Raw genomic sequence first — 22,953 nt, 5'->3', positions numbered from 1 at the left:
ACTTTGTTAAACAAGGGAAAGCATTTCTTTCACATGCAACCAACTATCTCAGTCTTTTCTTTATCTATATATGCTGGGAAAATGGAAGTCACACAATCAAATTTTCCATTACAACTCACTTTATGAAGGTGCAACCTTTGAAAAAACAACTGCATTGTTCTTTCTGTAGTTACATTAAAAACGATGAGCACTACTCATTAGTTGCACACTAATAAGCCCTTTAAAAAGTGAAAAGTATCAATCAACTTACGATTCTTGTTTCCAAGTTTCATTACACGCTCCATATCATCAGCATTATTCACCACATATCCAGATAAATCTTTGACATATACACCTATATCAGGGCGTTCTTTCACTTCTAAACGTGCTGCCTGGTCCTTTCCCAAAAGGTCACGTATTTCTTCATTGTATATTTCTATATATGAAACTCTTACTAAAAACCTGAAAAAAGAAATAATTGTTCAAGTTCTCATTCATGTCCATGTCTGAATTTCTTTCATAGTGCCAGATCATTTTCGCATAGCTTTTCTTGTGACTTAGTTCTTTCATTGTGGCCTTTGGTTTTCCGAACAGGGCTTATCCAAGTGTTTCTGACAGTAGAACATTACTCTCAGGTTTGCAAAATGGTATACACAAATACTGACGATTTGTGATTTGAAGAACTCTTTGATAGCAGCAGTAGAAATCTCCAATGACTTGTTGGATTATTCACTTGCTGAAAGGCCATAAAATATTAAGGTATATGCACGAGTGTACTAAATGTCGTCATTTTGAATAATGATGTGCGATCTGTTCATTACTAACATTATTACAATATTTTGACACTTGTCAGCTTCTTTTGTCTATTTCTTGCTCACTTTAATGCAGTATATATGGAAAGGAAAGCCCATGAAACTGGCCTGGAAGAGGAAGTGGATTACCAAATAAAAAATATAAGGCACTGTTAAAAAAAAAAAAAAAAATGTACTACTGTTCATGTATTCATAATGAACGAAGTTACAAGAAAGACAATCATGCTGGTTAATATCCCCTGGGTAGGTAAACAACAGTTGCTTTACACACATATTTCATTTCTGGACAAAAAAATATTTAGGTGGTGAAGATAAATGGTACACCCTGTACATGAATTGAATTAAATGCAAAGAGTATGAAATGATGGACTGTTTGGGGAGAAATAATGAAAATGCAATGATATGAATGACATCTGTGAAAACCACTGAAACATGCTCAATATGTAGCATATATTTGTGCAGAGCTGGAACTCAAATCCAGGTTCCTGCTTTCAGGTATCATTTCATGCAATAGTAGTTCCATTGATTGCATCCCCATTGATTCATTCACTTCATTTTATTGTGTTTAATTAATTTCAAATAATATTTTGTTGAAGCTCTTATGAGGCACAAAATATACTGTCAGTCTAGAGCAATCCATCAGTCCCACACACAGTGTTAATTTACAAAGCTCGTTTAGGCCAGTTGTTAACAAGCTGGGATTTAAAATCCTGACATGAATGTGCAGCTACTCGTTTGTGAGATTTCTGCCCACCAACAAGAAATAGTTCAAAGAAAGAGCAGCACCAATTCAATGAACACAAGGCTGTGTAACACTTACTGTTGACATTGTTCCACATCGCTTCTTGTTGATAGTCATGCCTACACCTTCTCATTTTCTCGGCCATTATTAAACTTCATAAAATGAAATAAATTCTCATGCATTTGGTGATATTATTATTATTACTTTGGCATTTCTGAGTTATTTTAGTGACCGATTCTGTAATCATATTTCAATGAAACAAAGGTCTAAAAACATTAAAAATGATAAAAATTAAACATTCTACATGCAGTCTTTGAATAACTTGTGCTTATGCCCACACTCTTTAATGACTGTCATTTCTAGTTGCATATGCCCTTCCTATTTATGTATACTCCCCTTAAAGTAATCACTAAATGGACAAAAGAAGCTGAGAACTGTTAAAATACCCTAATTATGTCAGTTACAGGGACATGTAATGAATACACATCATTATTTAAAATGTTCACATTTAGTACACTCATGCATAATATTTTATGGCCTCTCAACAAGAAAATAATGCAACAAGTTAATGGAGATTTCCACTGCTGATATCAAGGGTACTTCTAATCATCAAGTTTGTGTATCCTTTCTTGTAAACTTTTTTTACAGATCTGAGAGAAGTGTTCTGTCAGGAGGTCTTGGTTAACTCCTGTTCAGAAAGACACAGGCCACAATGGAAGAAAAGAATCACAAGGAAAGTTGTGTGTAAATGTTCAAGCAGACACTGTTAAAATCAGTTTTCTTTTTATTTTGCTTCTGAACAAAAATTATATGAGGTTGTCAAGATAAATGGGACACCCTGTACATCCCTTGTGGCATGGTAAGCAATGGACTTCCTCAGACTCCATTCCTCTGCTGATGCTTATCCTGCATAAACCCATGAGTAAACTTCTGGTAATGAAAATATCTGGTAGTATTGTTTGGAAACATATGGAACAATGGCAGTTATAGTCAAGGCTCGGAGAGCCTGATGTCTGAAGTGACTGCAGGAAATGTGGATTAAAGTCACAGTCTTACACAAATTTTTTATTGACACTACATATTCCATATACATTTCCCAATTATACCAAGGAATTCATGGCAATGGCCAGCATTGCTTTTGAAACACTTTAAATACATTTAAAAAACCCACAATTTTGTGCATTTCATTATATTTGTGAGGTTGTGCTACCACGAAGTAACAGAGGAATCAGTCAGCACTAATGGTATACATAATTTAAAAAAAAAGAAAAGATTTATTTCATGTGAACCAATAACACTTCAAGTTGGATTGCAAAAGACAGGTACCTACAAACTTTCAACTGACACTTCTTTATCGAGTGGTATGCAAATTACCTGAGATATGAAGTTGCCACACACTGAAGAAATTTATCGTTACTTAAAACAAGCAGACTTCATAAAGCCACTCTGCAACACAGTTCTTATTGTCTTTTCATACAAGGAAAGCAGTAATACATGGAGGCTGAAACGCATGCATCATGTTCGGGTAGGTACTATGTACTACAATAATATTAAGGTGAGGAATCAACTGGCCAGTATGAAAATTGAAATGTGGATATGTGTAACAGTAATTTAAACTTGATGCTGCTAAATTTAGTGATTAATTTTAATTAATTTTGCGGAGGAGAATTACAAGTTAAACATCTACACCTTTCACAACTATCTGAAACACTGATACTATGTTAGTTATCCACCTGTCAGCAGTGACTAATGTCAGAACAAGCTTGTTTTCACTTTCTTTTTTGAGTTTATGCACATGCGTCACAGAATTCTACCAGATACTTGGGAAACATCTCAGAGAGGGCAGCCCAACAGCTGCAGTGTGTCAGTTAACTTAAAAATGATGTCTTCCTTTACCATTTTGGCATTGTTAACTGCCCTGAGAAACTGTATGGGGCTGAATCTACATTACAAGTTTGTGGTTACACTTGTTTCAATAGATCTAGCTTCGAAAATTTGTTGCAAGACATGGCATTTGATGGAATCTCAAAGTTATTGGTTTGCAACTATCTAATTATAGAGCCCTCCCTGAATTCCATAGATGGATTTCATGATAATGGAGCTATAGTTGTGCAATGTGGAGCTTGATCTATTACAAAACCAGATGTGTTGAATAATTTATCAATAATGTTCTTGAAACACTTTGTAGTGTCTCATATTCTTTAATGACTCACAATATCAACCACCTTTTTGCTTAATAAAAGTAACATTTTGAACAAACCAGTATCCATATCTGATGTGGTGTATTATAACCCTCTTTTCAGAATCAAAAATTATTTGAAGTCTATTCTTCTCTCCATTTCATTCTTGCACTCTAATCTGTGAGAACTGTGTCCATTCGTTGATGCCTCAGGGCATTCGTTTTTTCTTTTCTTTTCTTTTTTTTATAAAAAGTTTATAAACCAAACTTTTTGGCAAGCACTAAAGCAAAGCGGTTTGGTAAACAGTCCAATATTTCACAAGTAGCTTATTTTTCCATAAGAATTAATCCTTTTTTCAGTATACTCCACTTTTCATAACATTTTGTATATGAAGCTCAATTTGCATGTAACACATCAAGGGCTTGTTCACTAATATTGGGAATATCTTCCAGTTACATTTCCCGATTTTTCAGTCTGACTACTACTGTTGGATACTGCATTTCCACATACACAAGTTTTTTTTGTCTTAGGACTAAGTGGAAGAATTTGACTAATAAAAATTTCTGTAACATTTCATAACACTACTTCTGATGATTCAACCCTCATTGTTCCACAATATATTCTTGAAATTTATTTAACCACATTTCTCACAAATCTGTAAATCATACACTGTCTCACATACACAACCCAAAAACTATATCACAGTGAATGTCGTAATTAATCAATAATGAATTGTAGCACATTTGTCACATGCAATGAGAAATGGCAATGAAAGCATGGTGACAGCTGAAGGCAACTTAGAGCACAACTGTTTGTTGAGCACTAAATAAAGCTGTTGCGCAAATAGATCCATTGCATATCTGTCATTATTTTCCTACAACAAGACATCAGAAAAACAACAAAAATCTGGCAGTAAGAACAGAAGACACATTTCCAGACTATGCATGGGAGATTATTCACAAAAATATGATCTTGTTTCTTGCCTTCCCAAAGAATGACTAACAGAGCAGATTTCATATTGAGTGCATCTTTTCAAAGAAAATATAATGCATGAATACAAAATGATAAAGATACTTCTGCCATTCTGATTAGCAGTGATACACTGATATGTGACATATGATGTAACAACAAGAGGATTTAACACAAGAATACACCTCACAGTCCAGATAGTGATTGATGCAGTTGACTTGGCATGAAACAACTACAGATAGACTTATAAAGAAGCAGAAAATGCAAACAGTGAATGAAATATAATATTTCATTGAAAAAACAATCCAAGGATGTTCTACAAAAGCATTTCTTACCGTTTTGTTAATGGCAGACCCACTGAAATGTAAATCTTTAGAAGTCCTCAGGTCTGAATTTACATCTATATTAATACTCTGCAAATCACTGTGAAATGCATGGCACAGGGTCTGTCCTATTGTACCAGTTATCAGGGATTCTTCCTGTTCCATTCAAGAATGGAGCATGGGGAGAATGTTCGAATGCCTCTGTGCATGCTGTAATTATTCTAATCTTGTCCTCATGATCCCTATGTGAGTGATACATTGGGGGTTGTAGTGTATTGCTAGAGTCATCATTTAAGGCAGCTGCTTGAAACTTTGTTAGTAGGCTATCTTGGGATAGTTTACATCTATCTTCTAGAGTATGCCAGTTCAGTTCTTTCAGCACCACCTTAACCCTCTCCCACAGGTCAAACAAACATGTGACTATTCGTGCTGCCCTTCTCTGTACATGTTCAATATCCTGTTAGTCCTGTTTGGTACAGGTCCCACACAACTGAGAAATATTCTAGAATGGGTCACATGAGTGATTCGTAAGCAATCTTCTTTGAAGTCTGATTGCTTTTCCCCAGTATTCTAGCAATAAAATGACGTGTACCACCTGTTTACTCACAGCAGAGCCTATGTAATCATTCTATTTCATATCCCTACAAAGTGTACACCCAGCACCCAGGTATGAGTAGGCCAATTCCAACTGTGACTCATTGACATTGTAGTCACAGGATACTATGTTTTTTTTGTTTTGTGAAGTGCACAATTTTACATTTCTAAACATTCAAAGTAAGTTGCCAATCTTTGTACAACTTTTAAATCTTATCAAGATCTACTGAATATTTATGCAGCTTCTTTCAGAGAGTATTTCATTATAGATAGCTGCATCATCAGCAGAAAGTCTCAGGTTACTATTAATATTGTCTGCCAGGTCATTAATATACAACATGAACAGCAAGCGTCCCAACACACCTCCCTGGGGCAGACACAAAGTTACTTCTACATCTAACAATGACTCTTCATCCAAAATAACATGCTGCACTCTTTCTACTGAAAAGTCCTTAATCCAGTCACAAATTTCACTTGATACCCCATATGATTGAACTTTTGACAATAAGCATAGGTGTAGTATGAGTGAAATGCTTTTCGCAAATCATGAAATACCGCATCTACCTGACTAAATTGATCCAAAGCTTTCAGATGTCATGTGAGGAAGGTACAAGTTGGGTTTCACATGATCGATTGAGAGGTCATTCTGTTCACGATACTTCATGTGTTTGAGTCCAGAATATGTTCTAAGATTCTACAACAAAGAGATTGTCAAATGTAGTAGTTTTGTGGCCCACTTTTACTAATTTTTTGTAGACAGGTGTGACCTGTGCTTTCTTCTGCCTACTGGGCACAGTTTTTTGTTCAAGCGATCAATGATACTATAGTTAGAAGAGGGGCTAACTCAACTGCAAATTCAATTTAGAATATGATAGGTATTCCATCGGGCCCTGGAGTTTTGTACAATTTTAATGATTTCAGTTGCTTCTCAACACCAATGACACTTATACTGATTTCAGTTATCTTTCCAGTGGTACAAAGATTAAATTGGGGCAATTCCCCTGGGTCTTCCTCTCTAAAGGAACATTTGAAAACAGAGTTAAGGATTTCAGCTTTGGCTTTGCTATCCTCAATTTTAGTTCCTGTCTCATTCGCTAGGGACTGGACACTAACTTAGGGGCCACTGGCAGCCTTTACATACAACCACAATTCCTCTGGGCTTTGTGAAAGATCATTTGACGATATTATGCTACAGTAGTCACTGAAACCTGACTGTATACCAGTGAGGGTCCCTCCCATTATGAACTGTTCTACTGAGTACGTATTATCCAGGGCATGGTCAATTATTCGTTGAGCCATAGTTCCTCTACATGCTCCTACCCTGCGCTAAAGTTTCAAGTTCCCCTATGAGATATGACACTATTGATTTTTTTTTTATATATATATATATGGCACAGCAAGGCCAACTTACCAATCAGTCTTAAGTTGATAAAAATTGAAAATGAAGATCTCAATTACCATTTACTTACTTGTTGTTTATGTACTAACAATGAATAGAGTTACAAAAGCACCAGTTTAATTTCAAATCAATTTAAAAAAATGTTTGGACCTTGATGCTATGGCTCATTAATGAGTTATAGTGTCAGGTTGAATTCCTGTCAGTTGTATCCTGATATCATGCTTGCAAATTCTGAAGCAATTTCTGTAGTTATTCTTCATGTAAATCAGTGTATAATATACTTTTTCGTACATGAAATGGTGACAAATTGTGTCATAACTTCAAATATTACCTCGGATAAATCATATAGTTAAAAAATAAATAAGCTCAAAACATTAATTTCAGAGCTATGATTGTGGGTTATTCTAAAAAAGTCTCCTCAGACAGTCAATTCTTAAACTCAATGTTGACAGAAAAAGGATGTATCACAGTTTCCTCTTCAAATACTGCAACTCCATTTCATTGTAAGTACATGTTCCATGTATACAAATATGAGACTAGTAATATTATACAGTTTTCAGATCCTTAAGTAAGAACTCTCTTATATCATATCTCAGGGGAAAAATAAGATGACACTTGGAAAGATAGAGTTTAAAATCTCATTGACGACAAGGTCATCAGAGACGAGGCACAAACTGGATTTGGCAATAATGAGGAATGAATTCTCTCCTGATTTTTTTACAGTAACTGTCTTGGAATTTGTTTGAACCCTCTGACTGTGATAAGCTGCCACAGGAGTCAAATTGTGATTATATGTTTGTTATAATTTATGTAGTACCACTGGTGGACTCTTGTGACAGTTTATCCTTTGCTCTAACACCTACAGACAGTGTTTGCAATGTGCAGTACATGGCATTCTTGTCAGTTTGATGCCAGCATTTTTGATGGATTCCTTAAAGGATGTAGATAACAAAAACCCCATTTGACTTACACTTTGGTTTTGCTTCTTAGTCTGTAGCCTTTACAAGGTAGAATTATTCTTATTTTTCTTGTGCCATTGTCCCACATCAGCACAGTTATTAACTGATTTGACATGGCTAATTTAAGGGGTGGCCAGAAAGGTATATAAGCATTCACTGGAGGTCAAGGTGGACTTGTGAAATTGGATTCAGCAAAGCTTGTAGGTGGAGGTGACAAAGTTGGTAGAAACTCACTCAATGTGGACGTTATGACAATTGTAAATCCTATGTCTACAAGGAGGATGGCTAGTTGAGACCTATTTCAATGCTGAAGATGATAGCTTTATCAATCACAATGAGATTGGCGTCATAAAAAAGGGATCTGCGTGAATAAGGTGAAGCACAGCTAGGGGTGAGGAATTTATGATTCGTCATTGAAGGATAGTTTCTACCATAAAGACAGTAATTACACCTATCAAGACAGTTCTACAGAGATACATTAATATAGCAGAGGCAATCCCAAACTATCTCTGCTTGCTCTGCACGACACTCCTACACTGTGATATCACATTTTTCCAAGACCTAGCACATTGAAGCCATTATTCTTGAACAACTCGCACATCGCCACATTAAAATACTATTGAACTTTTCATTTTCAGGGAAAGAATATGTTTCAGTCTATAGTCCAATTTATTAATTTTTGTCTACTGGCTACCAGCTTTATATTTGTGCCACAAAAAAAACCACTCCCCAACAAGATGATAGAAATCTTCAGAGAAAATCCTCCCAAGTCAAACAATCATTGCTCTCACACTGGACACGAACTATCTGTTTCGTATGTCACACTCTCAGAACGACCATCACTACAACTTGCAGAATAAAACCCAAAGCAGAACCTAAATCCTACAGAAGTAACAGTTGTTGTAAAACTTGTCACATTTAGGCTTCCAACAATAAAAATTAAGACAGTCTTGACTGATCAGAGAACAGTTTCCCTTAACCAAGTTCCTATGCCAAAAATACTTCTTTTTCATTAAGCCTACATGTCCACACAGACGATAGGGACGTTGATAGGGAAGGAGGGAGGGTTATGTTAAAAGATGAAGTCATCAATTGCTATGAAATTTTATACTGTAATAATGAATCTGAATGAGATTATGTTATTGTTTGTCACAGGAACGTGCATCTTCTTTGAAACACTGTTCCAGATATGTTTACAATTCATGTTCTTATTCAGATCATAAATTTTAAATGTAAACAGAAAATAAAATGCCACAGCTAAGTAGTAATCTTTTTTTTAATAAACTTTACCATGTTTTCTTTTTCTGTAAAAAAAAGTAATCATTAATGTACATAACAATGAAACAACTATAAAGTTTAATGCTTACTGCAAGCAAACATGTGACACCAAATACGTGTACTTAGTATTTTACCCTAGTTTTTTCCCCAGCAGCGCATTTTCATGTTCATCCCAAAGAAAACTCCACACACCAACTTTCTGCACATTATATTATTTATTATGCCTGTTATAGCTTATCTAAGCGAGGAATGTCCTTTCTTTAATTTATTTATTACAGTGGTCTCCAAAACTTAATCATGTTAAAAATTTGATGAAGCTGGAACTCATATTCTCACTTTATTACATATTTTTAATACAGAGGTTTTCATTTTTATGAAACTTTGGAGGCAAGCGCCTCAAACAATGCCTACGGTCTATAGCTATCAGGTGATTAAACAAACAAAAAGGAAGTCTTATGTTCACGTTATATTCTAAAAGTGGTTATTTTAATAATACTGTAATATATTAGTGTTCGCGTACTACAATAGTATTCACCCTCCTGTCTTTGAAGAACCTAGCTGCTATGCATAAAACTGCTTCAAACATCTGATTACTTTACAAAAGTGTTAAATATTTGCGTTTAAGCATGTAAGTGAAAAAAAAAGTTTACAGAATGTTTGAAATTGTGCTTAAAGTTTGTCGGGCATTGTTAAGTGTTCTCATTACAAAACATCAGATGAATATAAACTGGGTAATTAGCACCCCATTGCTGCAAAACTAGTTTTCACACAACTCAATGTTTACAATGTCGTATCTCCCGTACTATGTGTTGTACAATGACATAATTTTTCTGGTACATTCAGTGATATAATGTTACAGTCCATCACCTTTTGGGAGTGCACGTGGGATATCCTTGATATCCTTAACTGGTGTATCCATTTTTTCGGCTTATAACCTTTCAGCCATTTCTGAGATGAGTCTCTTGCAGAACTTTTAACACAAATGACTCACACTGAGAATGGTTGAAAGGCTGTCAGTCAATATAATGATACTCTAGTTAATAATATCCTACATGCGCTCCTGAAAAAGAGGAAGTATTTGATTTCCCATGAAAACTTCAAGAAACAATAGGTAGATATTGTCTGCAAATAGTGTTCACACTAAAGAAGTACTAAGTTAAAATGTCATGCCTGATGCTGAAGATTTAAGTAGAAACTGTTTCTTTTTTTTTATGAATCTAAATGTTTAGACTTCATATCTCCTGAACTGCATGTTGTACAATGACATAATTTTGCATGAAAGTTAAATGGTATATATGGATACTGTCTGTAAACTGTGTTGTGAACAGAGTTAGTAGTAAAGAAATAATAAATCAAAACATCATGTCTGATGCTGAAGTTTTATTTCAAAAACAGCAAAAATACTGCAAACGATAAACTTCTTTTCTTCCATCATTTTTGTGGTTGGTACCAGCGAGAAAAAGTTTCGTAAGTGTTTGAAATTACATGTAATCTTTGTCGGAAGACAACAAGCACTTTCATTCTCAAATACTGGATGAATTTAGTCTGTATATTTGTGCTGTGAGTTACGTTGCCTCAAGACAAATACACAGTTTCTAGCTGTAATACATGTCTTACTGTGTTATTTTTTAATGTAAGAGCATACTTCTAACTGAGCAGAGTATAACAGCATTTTAAATTTTGTCATTAAATATGTGGAGTATTAAAAATCAAACTTTTGTTACCGCTACACCGCAATCAGTAATGGGTTCCAGTATAGCATTTTAGTAATATAGATTGGCCAGTTTGAGATATATGTTTGTTTGTGTATGAACATTGCAATCTACATAACGTGTTTGTATCAGTAGTTTTTGTATGTACTGACAAGGAGACTACAAGGAAATCAGGTTTTTTATAATACACTCCTGGAAATGGAAAAAAGAACACATTGACACCGGTGTGTCAGACCCACCATACTTGCTCCGGACACTGCGAGAGGGCTGTACAAGCAATGATCACACGCACGGCACAGCGAACACACCAGGAACCGCGGTGTTGGCCGCCGAACGGCGCTAGCTGCGCAGCATTTGTGCACCGCCGCCGTCAGTGTCAGCCAGTTTGCCGAGGCATACGGAGCTCCAGCGCAGTCTTTAACACTGGTAGCATGCCGCGGTAGCGTGGACGTGAACCGTATGTGCAGTTGACGGACTTTGAGCGAGGGCATATAGTGGGCATGCGGGAGGCCAGGTGGACGTACCGCCGAATTGCTCAACACGTGGGGCGTGAGGTCTCCACAGTACATCGATGTTGTCGTCAGTGGTCGGCAGAAGGTGCACGTGCCCGTCGACCTGGGACCGGACCGCAGCGACGCACGGATGCACGCCAAGACCGTAGGATCCTACGCAGTGCCGTAGGGGACCGCACCGCCACTTCCCAGCAAATTAGGGACACTGTTGCTCCTGGGGTATCGGCGAGGACCATTCGCAACCGTCTCCATGTAGCTGGGCTACGGTCCCGCACACCGTTAGGCCGTCTTCCGCTCACGCCCCAACATCGTGCAGCCCGCCTCCAGTGGTGTCGCGACAGGCGTGAATGGAGGGACGAATGGAGACGTGTCATCTTCAGCGATGAGAGTCGCTTCTGCCTTGTTGCCAATGATGGTCGTATGCGTGTTTGGCGCCGTGCAGGTGAGTGCCACAATCAGGACTGCATACGACCGAGGCACACAGGGCCAACACCCGGCATCATGGTGTGGGGAGCGATCTTCTACACTGGCCGTACACCACTGGTGATCGTCGAGGGGACACTGAATAGTGCACGGTACATCCAAACTGTCATCGAACCCATCGTTCTACCATTCCTAGACCGGCAAGGGAACTTGCTGTTCCAACAGGACAATGCACGTCCACATGTATCCCGTGCCACCCAACGTGCTCTAGAAGGTTTAAGTCAACTACCCTGGCCAGCAAGATCTCCGGATCTGTCCCCCATTGAGCATGTTTGGGACTGGATGAAGCGTCGTCTCACGCGGTCTGCACGTCCAGCACGAACGCTGGTCCAACTGAGGCGCCAGGTGGAAATGGCATGGCAAGCCGTTCCACAGGACTACATCCAGCATCTCTACGATCGTCTCCATGGGAGAATAGCAGCCTGCATTGCTGCGAAAGGTGGATATACACTGTACTAGTGCCGACATTGTGCATGCTCTGTTGCCTGTGTCTATGTGCCTGTGGTTCTGTCAGTGTGATCATGTGATGTATCTGACCCCAGGAATGTGTCAATAAAGTTTCCCCTTCCTGGGACAATGAATTCACGGTGTTCTTATTTCAATTTCCAGGAGTGTACTTATATTTATGGTACATGAAGCTCAGAACTCAATTATTAACTCCCCAAAGCATATCCTGCAACTCTGAAAAGCTCTCAAGAAAATTGAGTTTGGAGTTTTTCAAGCATCTTTAATACCTTACGTACGGGATCAGTTTATTCGACACCCCACGTGGCTCTGTGCAGAATGAACGTCTGCCACACAGGTGAGCACAGTTTGATTCCTAACTGGTGCAAATTTTTAAACGAAGGTGCATATTCCACAAGAATTTTTGTGATACATAAAGTACATAAAGATGAAAAAATTGTACATGTTTAATGTTAACAATCCTTATTACCAAAGTTTTATAAAAAGTAATTAAGAATTTATATTTGCGATGAAACTGTATTTTTGCATGAAATATGTAACTAGAAATAAGATATTCATTTTTCATAAAAATTATAATGACGTATGTGTTAAGTATGAACATAGTTGATGAATTTATATTTAAATGATGTAGATATTCGAAGTGAATGGAAAAAAAAGAAAAACAACAATGAACAAAATTAGACTCAAACCAGCTATTACCAATCTTGATCAGTACCGATTTCTTCCCCATTTTTAAGCATTTTACACATCAAGGAAATACTTGTAGAACATGCACCTTTGTTTAAAAATGTGCATCGGCCAGGAATTGAACCCGTGCTGCCCAAATAACAGGCATGCATTTTACCACAGAACCATGCAACCTGCCAAAAAGTCGACCTGACTTCGGAGTTGCATGGAACTGCTTTGGCTAACTGATATTTGAGTTCTAAACTTCACGTACTGTAAGCATAAAAAATACAAAAATCCAACTGATGTGTGGTCTCTTTGTTAGTTTATAAACCTTTATATTTTTAATCCAAATTGATCTTGTATTTACACAAGGGATAGGCAAAATAAGTGAACAGTGGTAATAATGGGATGTGTGTGTTTGACGGTCAACAACACAAGTAAGACACGTGTCGTGCGTGTTCAGTACAGACTAGGCATCAGTGCAGGTTGTTTACAAGTAGTGCACACTTCTTATTTGCACACAGAGGCCAAAGTTTCAAGAGCAACTGTTTCAACAGTCATGACAGCCTACACAAAATATGAAAGACATCATCGTGTAAACATAACAGTGGGCGCAAATCAAAACTAAATGGCAGAGATCGTCCTACACTAACATGAATTGTGTCAGAACAACACAAAACTACAGCAGTTTAAGTGACTGCTGAGCTCAATAGCCATCTTCTAGGCCCTGTATCTATCGACACTGTCTGCCGAGAGCTCCATAAAGCTAATATTCATGGACGAGCTGCTATACCGAAACCATTAGTGACAACAACCAACGCAAAGCAGCATAAAACATGGTGTCAGGGGCATAAATCCTGGACAGCTGATCAGTAGAAACATGTCATATGGGCAATGAGTCAACATCAGGCTAGGTTTGCATCTGGAGAATGCAAAAAGAAGCTTACAATCCTGATTGGTTGATTCCAATGGTTAAGCATGGAGGTGGAAGTGTGATGGTGTGGGCAGCCACATCATAGTATTCTGCTGGTCTCATCATTACTCTCAAAGGCCGTGTTACAGCCAACTATTATGTGAACATTTCAGGTGATCAGGTGCACCCCACAATTCAAATGCTGCCCCCAGCAATGATGTCACATTTCAGGACGATCATGGACCCATTCACACAGCCAGGACAGTACAATCGTGAAATGAGGAGCATGTAACTGAACTGCAGCGTCTTCTGTGGCCAGCACAGTGCCCAGACTTGAACATTATCAAACCCTTGTGGGCGGTATTGGAGTGCAGACTCCGAAGCAGATTTCCATCTCCCTCGTCCTACAGGGGTTTAGAAGAAGTTCTGATCGAAGAGTGGCACAACATTCCTCTGGAGACTATACATTATTATATGCCGGTATTCCAAGAAGAATCACAGCTGTATTATGGGCAAATGGGGTCCAACCCCTTATTAATAAACCATTCCAAATTAAGTACAAGTGTTCATGTTACTTTGCCTATCCCCTGTGAGTATTCACATATAGAAAGATATTATGTCAATATCTCAATATTTTGTGATGACAACGGCAGTAGTACACCACGACATGGAAGTATCAGTACAGTATCAGAGATAGGGAAATATTCATGCATATGGTCTCTATTCCTGCATATGGTCTCTCGCTAAGTCATAAACTCAAATTCTTATTTCCGTATATCAACATCAATAAACAGTGAAAACTGTACATTGAAAAACCTACAAATAAGTAATGTACTTTGGAGCTTAGCTGCAGTTCCATACAGGAAACCATGAAATGAGAAGCAGCTCCATTGCAAAATTAGTGTACTTTTGTGCACAAATGCAGAGCCATATGGATTACAGCACTGCAGCCATTTTCTTAGATGTACTCTGCCTACTAACCAATGCAAATTATGAAAATGGCACCTTTGATACTGGAGTTCTAGGAACATTGTATAGCTAAATTGTGGATTATCCACTGTTTCACTTGTTTCTCCAATACATTTTCATTTCAACCTAGACCTTCCATTGTTACATTTTCACTTCATAACGATTTAATATCACTAAACATTAAACACAGTCCGTAACTCATCCGACAAACAATGAGGTCTTTAAAATAATGTCCTCATTTATGTCTCAAACTGTATACGTAGGACAAGCAGATCTCACTGCCACACATCTGTGCATTAGTCATTATAAAATATCAGCCATTATCATTCAATGAAGCCTGCAGGAAAATTGTTCAAATGGTTAGGCTCATAATTCTGCAGTTAAGCTGATCAATGCTAAAGGACATAAAAGAAAATATAAAGAACCCATGTTCTTAATAAGGTCATAAACAGTAGGTGAAACAGAAACAACAGTTGTCTATAAGCTGCACATGCAAGAAAGTTATTTGATTTAGAAATTAAAATTTGCAAATCTTTCCATAATGTTTACAAAGTCTTTAATACTATTGTTTCCATTATGCTATTTGCCATATTTCTGTGGCCACTGAGAATCAAATCACAGTAGGTTATATTGAAACCAACATTTGACAAGCTGACTAATAATCAAATCTCAGCATCATACTGTTCAACTAGCCTTTTAAATTTTTTTGTTTTGTTTCAAAACTAAGAATGTATTTCAAATATTTCCTACCAACTGTAACACCATTTTCATTAACACACCACACAAATACATTAAGAATCTAAGTGGGTCCATAATAATAGCTTCACTCATCTGTGAACTGATAATAGGAATATCAGAACTGGCAACAGACACACAATATTTTGTAATAGTGAGATCTGACCAATAGTTTAAAACTCAGATCATCAATGTTCAGAACAATTAAAAACAAAATTTATACATATGGTCTGTAACACCAGGAAATGAAAGCACATCTCACACAAAGGAAACAGCATTGCAAATGTCTTATGACATTGGATGTTTGTACTTGTCCTAACACACAATTCTGATAGATACGGCATTATTGAATTTACTGATCTTACAGCATATGATACAAATACCATCATTATTTGTTCACACAAAAATACATTTACAGATGACATAATGGTGAAAATTTTATCATTTCATATTTTGGAATTATGTTACCAAGTACCAGATAGACTAACATTACATCCCTCCCAGCCACAACTGTTTTAACTTTTCTTTTGGTTGCACTGGAGATTGGAGTGTGGTGGACCTTTCTAATTTACATCACTGATTGGTAATCACAGATATTTGAGGGTTTTTTAAACAACAGAAAATCCAGTTTGGAAAAACCACAAGATAAGGAAAAGACATATTGTCACTTACTGTAAAAGTAACACATGAAGTTGCAGACAGGCACAATGAAATGACACCTACACACCAGCCTTTGAGCACTAGATGCAGAAATGGAAACACACACACACACACACACACACACACACACACACACACACACACACACACACAAAAAAAAAAAAATCACCACCTCCAGCAGCTTGGACTGGAATGCAATGGCATTCTGGCCTGAACTGCAGGGATGGTAGTCATGTGAACATTGCATTACCCCTGATCGAAACAGTCCACTCTTTCAATATAGTGTTCTTGTCAGTAATGCGCTAAACACAAAATGTAAATAACTCCCTTGTTTTGCATAATTTCTAAACATACAGTTTAAATAAGAAACACAAATTAGGATCCATTCCTTGAGTATATACAAAAAAGTAGAAAGTTTAAAGTTTCTCTCATTGGAACTTACTTCCTGTCTCCATTTGCTTTCGCAATGTAACCAAATATATGTGCAAAAGAATTTGGAATTATGCCTTTTAGTTCAGGAGCAGAGGAGTTTCCTTCCATTGTATATGTTTTTCCGGTTCCAGTCTGCCCATATGCAAAAATTGTTCCATTATAACCCAACACTACTTTGTCTACTATTGGCCTAGCAGTTTCATTGTAAACATCAAGCTGAAAGACAACCACAATAGGTTTACATAATTTTTACAAAAATATTATTAAATCCTTTAAACAACTATTACTACACTGATAATATTATGACAGTTTGCAAAAAATTAATTGATAAATGTATCAAAGCAACATCCAAGAAATGTAATGCTACACAAAAACACAAAGCTTTCATTAACTCTCTGCAATAATTAATAACAAAAATATTAATAATTACCTGTGTTGCATCGGTATCAAATACAACATCAAAAGTAAAAATTTTTGGTGGTTCTAGCTCATCCGCTTGAGGATTTACAACAGAAATTGTTGCATTAACAGAATCTACAGTAGTAATTTGTCGATAACCAGAACTTTTCTCTTTCTCATTCATTGGTCGGACTCGCACAACAACTCTAACGTTCTCAACAACTCCATCTTCAGCTTTCTGAAATGAAAACATTTCAATATTGAACATTCATAATTACAGTGTTTTTTTTTTTTTTTTAATAATTGCAAAATGTAACCATCAGTGACTGACCACGTTCAAAATGGCACTACCAGTTATTGCACCTCTCTTGCTAACCTTTAAAGTAAGAGCTGCATCAGCCGATAATTGCAATACTACCCATCGGATTTGACACGTGACATAACTGCGTTGTGTGTCATCACCGAAGCATGGCATTAATGAAATGGATTGTGTTTGGAGAAAGCATGTTGGAGGACGTGATGGCGCACTCTAGTATACAATACTTGTGTTCCTAATTTATTTGTAAGTGATGTCAGTGTGTCACTGGACTTTTCGCTGTGTAGTACTTGGTGTTTTCAGAGGTGGTGGTGGAGGTATAGGTTGTGGTGGTGGTGGTGGTTGTTGTTGTTGTTGCTATTACTGGCCTGTTAGTGATGTATGTTAATCTCGGTAGTTACTGGCTACCGATTTATTATCGGACGTGGAACTGTTGGTTTGTCATCTCAAATTGGTTTGTTCTTTGAATTTAATTTTGTGTGTTTGTCATTTATTGCTAGGTATGGATCTAATGATTAAATTTAACAGTTGTTCATTAGTGTCTGTGATGAGCGAGGATATGGCTGCTACTACAAAATTTCTACAGCTACATGGCCTAATCACAAAGTGTGCGAGGTGTCTTCAGTGTGGTGAACTGATGAAGCTGACGAAATTTTATGCTTCTCGAACCAGGAATCAGTACACATGGTGATGCCATTGTCATAATATTTGGAGGTCCATTAGGAGGGGTATCTGGTATGAATAATCTAGGTTGGCCATTCAAGACGTTGCTTTGCTATTGTAACATTGGTGTCATCTTGTGTCAAATGCTTTCGTGCATATGATGCATTTGTAAATGATGGGTGTATTTTTCACACATGTTCTTTTTGCCATGAGATGTGCATGGAGTTAGTACATGGTGTCTTCTGGAAAGGGGAGGTGGGGGTGGTACTTGTACGAATTGATGAGTAGCAATTGGGAAGGCAAGGCATGGAAGGCATGATTGACCTGTGTGTGTGTGTGTGTGTGTGGGGGGGGGGGGGGGGGGGGGGAAGGGTGTTATGATTTGGTTTCTATGGTAGAAGGGGCACTAAAGGGGTTTTGTTAACGTCAACAGAGTAGTGTGTAGCAGGGTGTCCCCTATAGTTTCCGGTTATTTTTCTTCATATAGGAATTTGGGTTCCAGGCCTTTTCATCATTTAATGGTAAATCATAGTGTACAGATTAAAGATAATAAATGGCGGTTTGTAAAACTATAGAGGGTCATTGGGCGGTGATGAATTCTTTTAAGGGAGGGGGAAGAGCATCTCTTCTATTCTACAATCTCATCTTGATGAGTGACTGTAAGGGGTAAGTTTGTTTTTATGTCGTTTCTGGTCACAACTGTAATACTTGCCAGAGATCTGTCTAGTATACAGATTTTCTGCGTATTTTCTTGTAACAAAAAATGTGCTACATATGGAGTGAATATAGCCCTCAGGATCTGGAACACATCAATTTATCAAAATCTTTATTCCTTATTCATATTCACTGGATTCCAACTTGCAATCAACTTGTCAGGTTACATTACACCTGATCTCGGGCTATGCTACAGATCTGTCTGCCAATGCTACCAAGATTTCAACAGAAGGATGATATCACACTCAGACCATCATTTTGAAATATATGGGCAGTGAAAACTGTCAGCTGAATGCCTTCCTACCAAATGCAACATGCTAAAACATTCAACAGCTAAGATCACATAAATATTTCTTTATTTAAATCAACTGGTTTTTACAGACTTTGCTGTCATCTTCACATATTAAAAAACTTTTTGTTATGAAATATGTTCACTGGACAAAAATCAGCACATTATAAAAGGTTTCTGCTGAGTTTTATCCACATGACTACTCCACACAAGAGCCAATGTGAAATGAACATGCTTCATCACAAAAAGATTTTTTAAGGTCTGAAGATAATAGCAAAGTCTGCTGAAACTGATTGTTTTAAATAAAGAAATATTTATGCAACCTTAACCCAAATTTTAAAATTAAAATAATGTCACTGTTATTATGTTAGGTAATAGTTTAATGGTATAGCAGCTACATATATCAACTTTGAAGTATGGTCAAAAACATAGCATTTAATGGCATGAGAAATGAAAACAAGAAAGTAAATAAGATAGAACCTGTATGCCATATGGTATATACACTGTGTACCAAAATATGCATGTCATAAGCAACATGTGAATCTTCCCACTGAAGTAAAAAACCATGTTTTAGAAGTCACTGCTCTAAGGGTGATAGGTCGAGGCCAGTTTCTTCTGTTTCAATGATTGAAATGAGGAAATCTTTGGATCGAAAGCTCTGTTCATCAACTGCAAGATATTATGTCATGGATGTCGGCACACTATAAGTTGCTACAGTCACTATAAGAGGATATCCATTTCACTGGGTTACTATATTCCCAAATATGCAGTAGACACACACAACCTTCTCTGGCTTTATGGTAACAGGTAGTGCTGTATCATCTGGACCATTCCCTATCTGTTCAGGCAACTTCAGGATCTTTACACTGTATACTGCGAATACACTCACAAAGCAAACACAGATTTTTGTTTTGGTCTACAGTTTCGAGAGACGAATCCAAACAATTTGAAATTGTGGCGCTGACAAAAACCACTGGACAACGAGGAAGCTGACCAAAGACAGAATCATCTAGGTGACATTGCGTGGGAAGACATCTGCAACTGGCCACAAACAGAGCTAGACGGTCAGTTTACAGAACGTTTAAGCCTGCAAGTACCTACACAACGGCCAATAAAATGGATCTCTTAGATACACCAACACGGCACTATCATAGCAGAGAAATGTCAATATACAGAACACATATGCTCAATTGTATACACACAATGACGGGAACTACTTACACAAAACCGCTAACCACTTTTAACAACTACGACTTGACACTAAAAACAAATTTCAAATTTTTACACTGAACTCGTGGTATAAGCCCGGTCAAAATGGTGAATAAGAAATATGCAAATACTACACAAAATAATGACCAAGGCGGCATTTAAATACTATCACAAATATAGCCTTTAGCAGTGGATGAAACAAATACATTTTCTCCGGCATCTACTAGAGACCCATAGTAACATTAAAACTTACTGCTAATTCTGAGTTAAACTGCTGTAACAGTATAATAAAAGTAGAAGCATCTTATAGTGGAAAGGGCTTACGAAATACAATTAAAGTGAAACATGGAAATGCAAAATGCATTAAATCACCTTAAATTTTGAAATGGGTAGCTACATCCATTGCTCATTTAGTTAGAGCCTGTATTATAATAAGTAAAACAGAGCAGAGAATTTGTCAGTTTTATAAGGATTGCAGTTTTTGTAAAGTTCCTCAAAGAAAACATAACGGCTCAATAAACCGTCGTCACAATTCCATGTTTCGCAACAGCTATACAGACACTTTACATAATAAAAATGTTCGGTTATTTGTGAAAAATACAATAATGTCTGTAATAAAGCAGCAATAAACAATAACGATAGCTTACCATCATGACGATAGTCCCTAATACCAAAACACAATGTTCCAACAGTTGACAAGTGATCACTTACTACTTCTAAACAAACGTGTTGCCAACATTTGACAGTAAACACAACACAGATTACTTTTGAGAACTCCAGAGATATTGTTGTACAGAGACGTTGTCAGCGAGCCCAATCATCAACCCGCGAAGTATCCTCCCTAATCCCTACTAGACGGCGATGGCTCAGTATTACACTACTACTGATTTGTCGCTGCTCGCATCCTGGCCCTGGGCAGAATGTTGTTTAAAGGAAGTAACAATTTGAGACGGAAAATTCTTAATATCTCCGCTATTGCCAGAAACAGGTATTAAATTAAACCCAAATCTGGGCAGTCATCAAATAAGTTATGGTTGCTTGATGTCTTTCGGCAGAAAGGTATAGTGATATACATCCCTAATTTTCTCACAAAGGGGTAGGGCGTTATTTGCAACGTATGCCCAGTCAGTTTTGCAAGGTCACAATTGCCTTCAATATTTCTATTTAACTACACAATGTTGTAGTGGCGTATGTTGTGCTAAATGTGTGGGAGCCCAAGATACTTTACAGTGCTCCCATAGCGGAGTGCTCAGATATTTGTGTTGCAATGGAAATCACGCTGCTACCGACTGTTGTTGCCCAATTTACCAGGAGTACATGGAAGGCCAGGCACAACGAAGCCTATGGTGTTACTCACACGATTTGATACTCTTTCACAGTGTCCATCATTTGCACAAGTTGCTGCTGATATTCTTCCATCTCCAGCGCCCTCCCCTAGTGACTGGCCTAAAGTATGTGAGCAACCAGAGGGTTTAAAAATGACAAAAAACCGACTCCACATGGGACCTAAGCACACAGTTATCAGTTCCAGCTCTCTGATCGTACAAAACCGAGACTTTCATTCGCACTCTGCACAAGTATGCTTATTTTGATGTGTTTTACAACTTTCAAGGTCCTCAGGGCTGAATACGAAGCACTCCATACCTGCCTGGTCCTCTGGTCACCTTTTAATATTGCAGATCTTTATTTCCCAATGGAATGGACATGGTAACGACACAGGTTCTTACACTGAATGATGGTGGAAACTTCTCCAAATCTGACAATGGTTTTTAAAAAGGTCTCCAGTGTACTGCACAATTGGCTATTTCGAACAGTGAAAGACTTTATAGAGAACTTAGGCAGCAATCATATATCGGTAACTCGTATTTGTGAACCTTGGTTTAAGCCATCCCAGCAAATGTACTTCAAAAGCTATGCTGTTCTTCAACACGACAGAAAGGATGGAAATGGAGGTGTTACCATTTTAATTAGGGATACGATTCACTTTACAAAACTTGATATCACTCTTAGGACGATGGACTGCCATGTAGTGGCTGTTGTAATTTACTCTCCTAATGTAGCATTTACCATTGTCACCACATACAAACCTCAGCAGTGTTAATTAAGAAACCTTCTCCGCCAACTTAGCTGGGTGGTAACGTGCTCACCTGCCATGCAAGTGGGCCCGGGTTCAATTCCTGGCCGGGTTGGAGATTTTCTCCGCTTGGGGACTGGGTGTTGTGTTGTCGTCATCATCATTTCATCATCATCACCGGCGCGCAAGTTGCCCAATGTGGCGTCGATTGAAATAAGACTTAACCTAATGGGGCCTCCTGGCCAAAGATGCCATACGCTTATTTCATTTTTTTTTACGAAATCTTGCTCTGGATCAGATTCTTGGCCGGATTTAAACGCCATTTCTGCTTTGTGCAGTCTTCAACACACACCACTCTCTATGTGGCTGTGAAATAGATGACATAGATGGCAGAGATTTGCTTACACTTCTTAGCAATCTCAGTTTCGTACTTCTCAACAATGACTCACCTGTCATGCTACGTGACCCACACAGACAACAGTCAGCGAGTGAGTTGACATTGTG

The 22,953-nt window shown here is 37.6% G+C and overlaps 1 protein-coding gene across 1 annotated transcript in view; it reads right to left on the bottom strand.

Moving 5' to 3' along the window:
* The window catches only part of LOC124723005 (kinesin-like protein KIF3A), a 116,300-nt gene extending 95,199 nt beyond the window's left edge, over positions 1–21,101 (bottom strand). Inside the window, exons 1-4 of the mRNA XM_047248182.1 lie at positions 21,023–21,101; positions 17,216–17,422; positions 16,796–17,001; positions 251–441 (exon numbers count right to left, since the gene is read on the bottom strand). Of these exons, the coding sequence (XP_047104138.1) occupies positions 251–441; positions 16,796–17,001; positions 17,216–17,422; positions 21,023–21,028 (610 nt within the window). The 5' untranslated portion in view covers positions 21,029–21,101. The remainder of the gene's footprint in view (positions 1–250; positions 442–16,795; positions 17,002–17,215; positions 17,423–21,022) is intronic.
* Positions 21,102–22,953: the final 1,852 nt, after the last annotated feature.

Source organism: Schistocerca piceifrons, chromosome X (assembly GCF_021461385.2).
Source record: "Schistocerca piceifrons isolate TAMUIC-IGC-003096 chromosome X, iqSchPice1.1, whole genome shotgun sequence".
NCBI classification, from domain to species: domain Eukaryota; kingdom Metazoa; phylum Arthropoda; class Insecta; order Orthoptera; family Acrididae; genus Schistocerca; species Schistocerca piceifrons.
The sequence above is the reverse complement of the archived record's forward strand: the minus strand, read 5'-3'. Positions and strand labels throughout refer to the sequence as shown.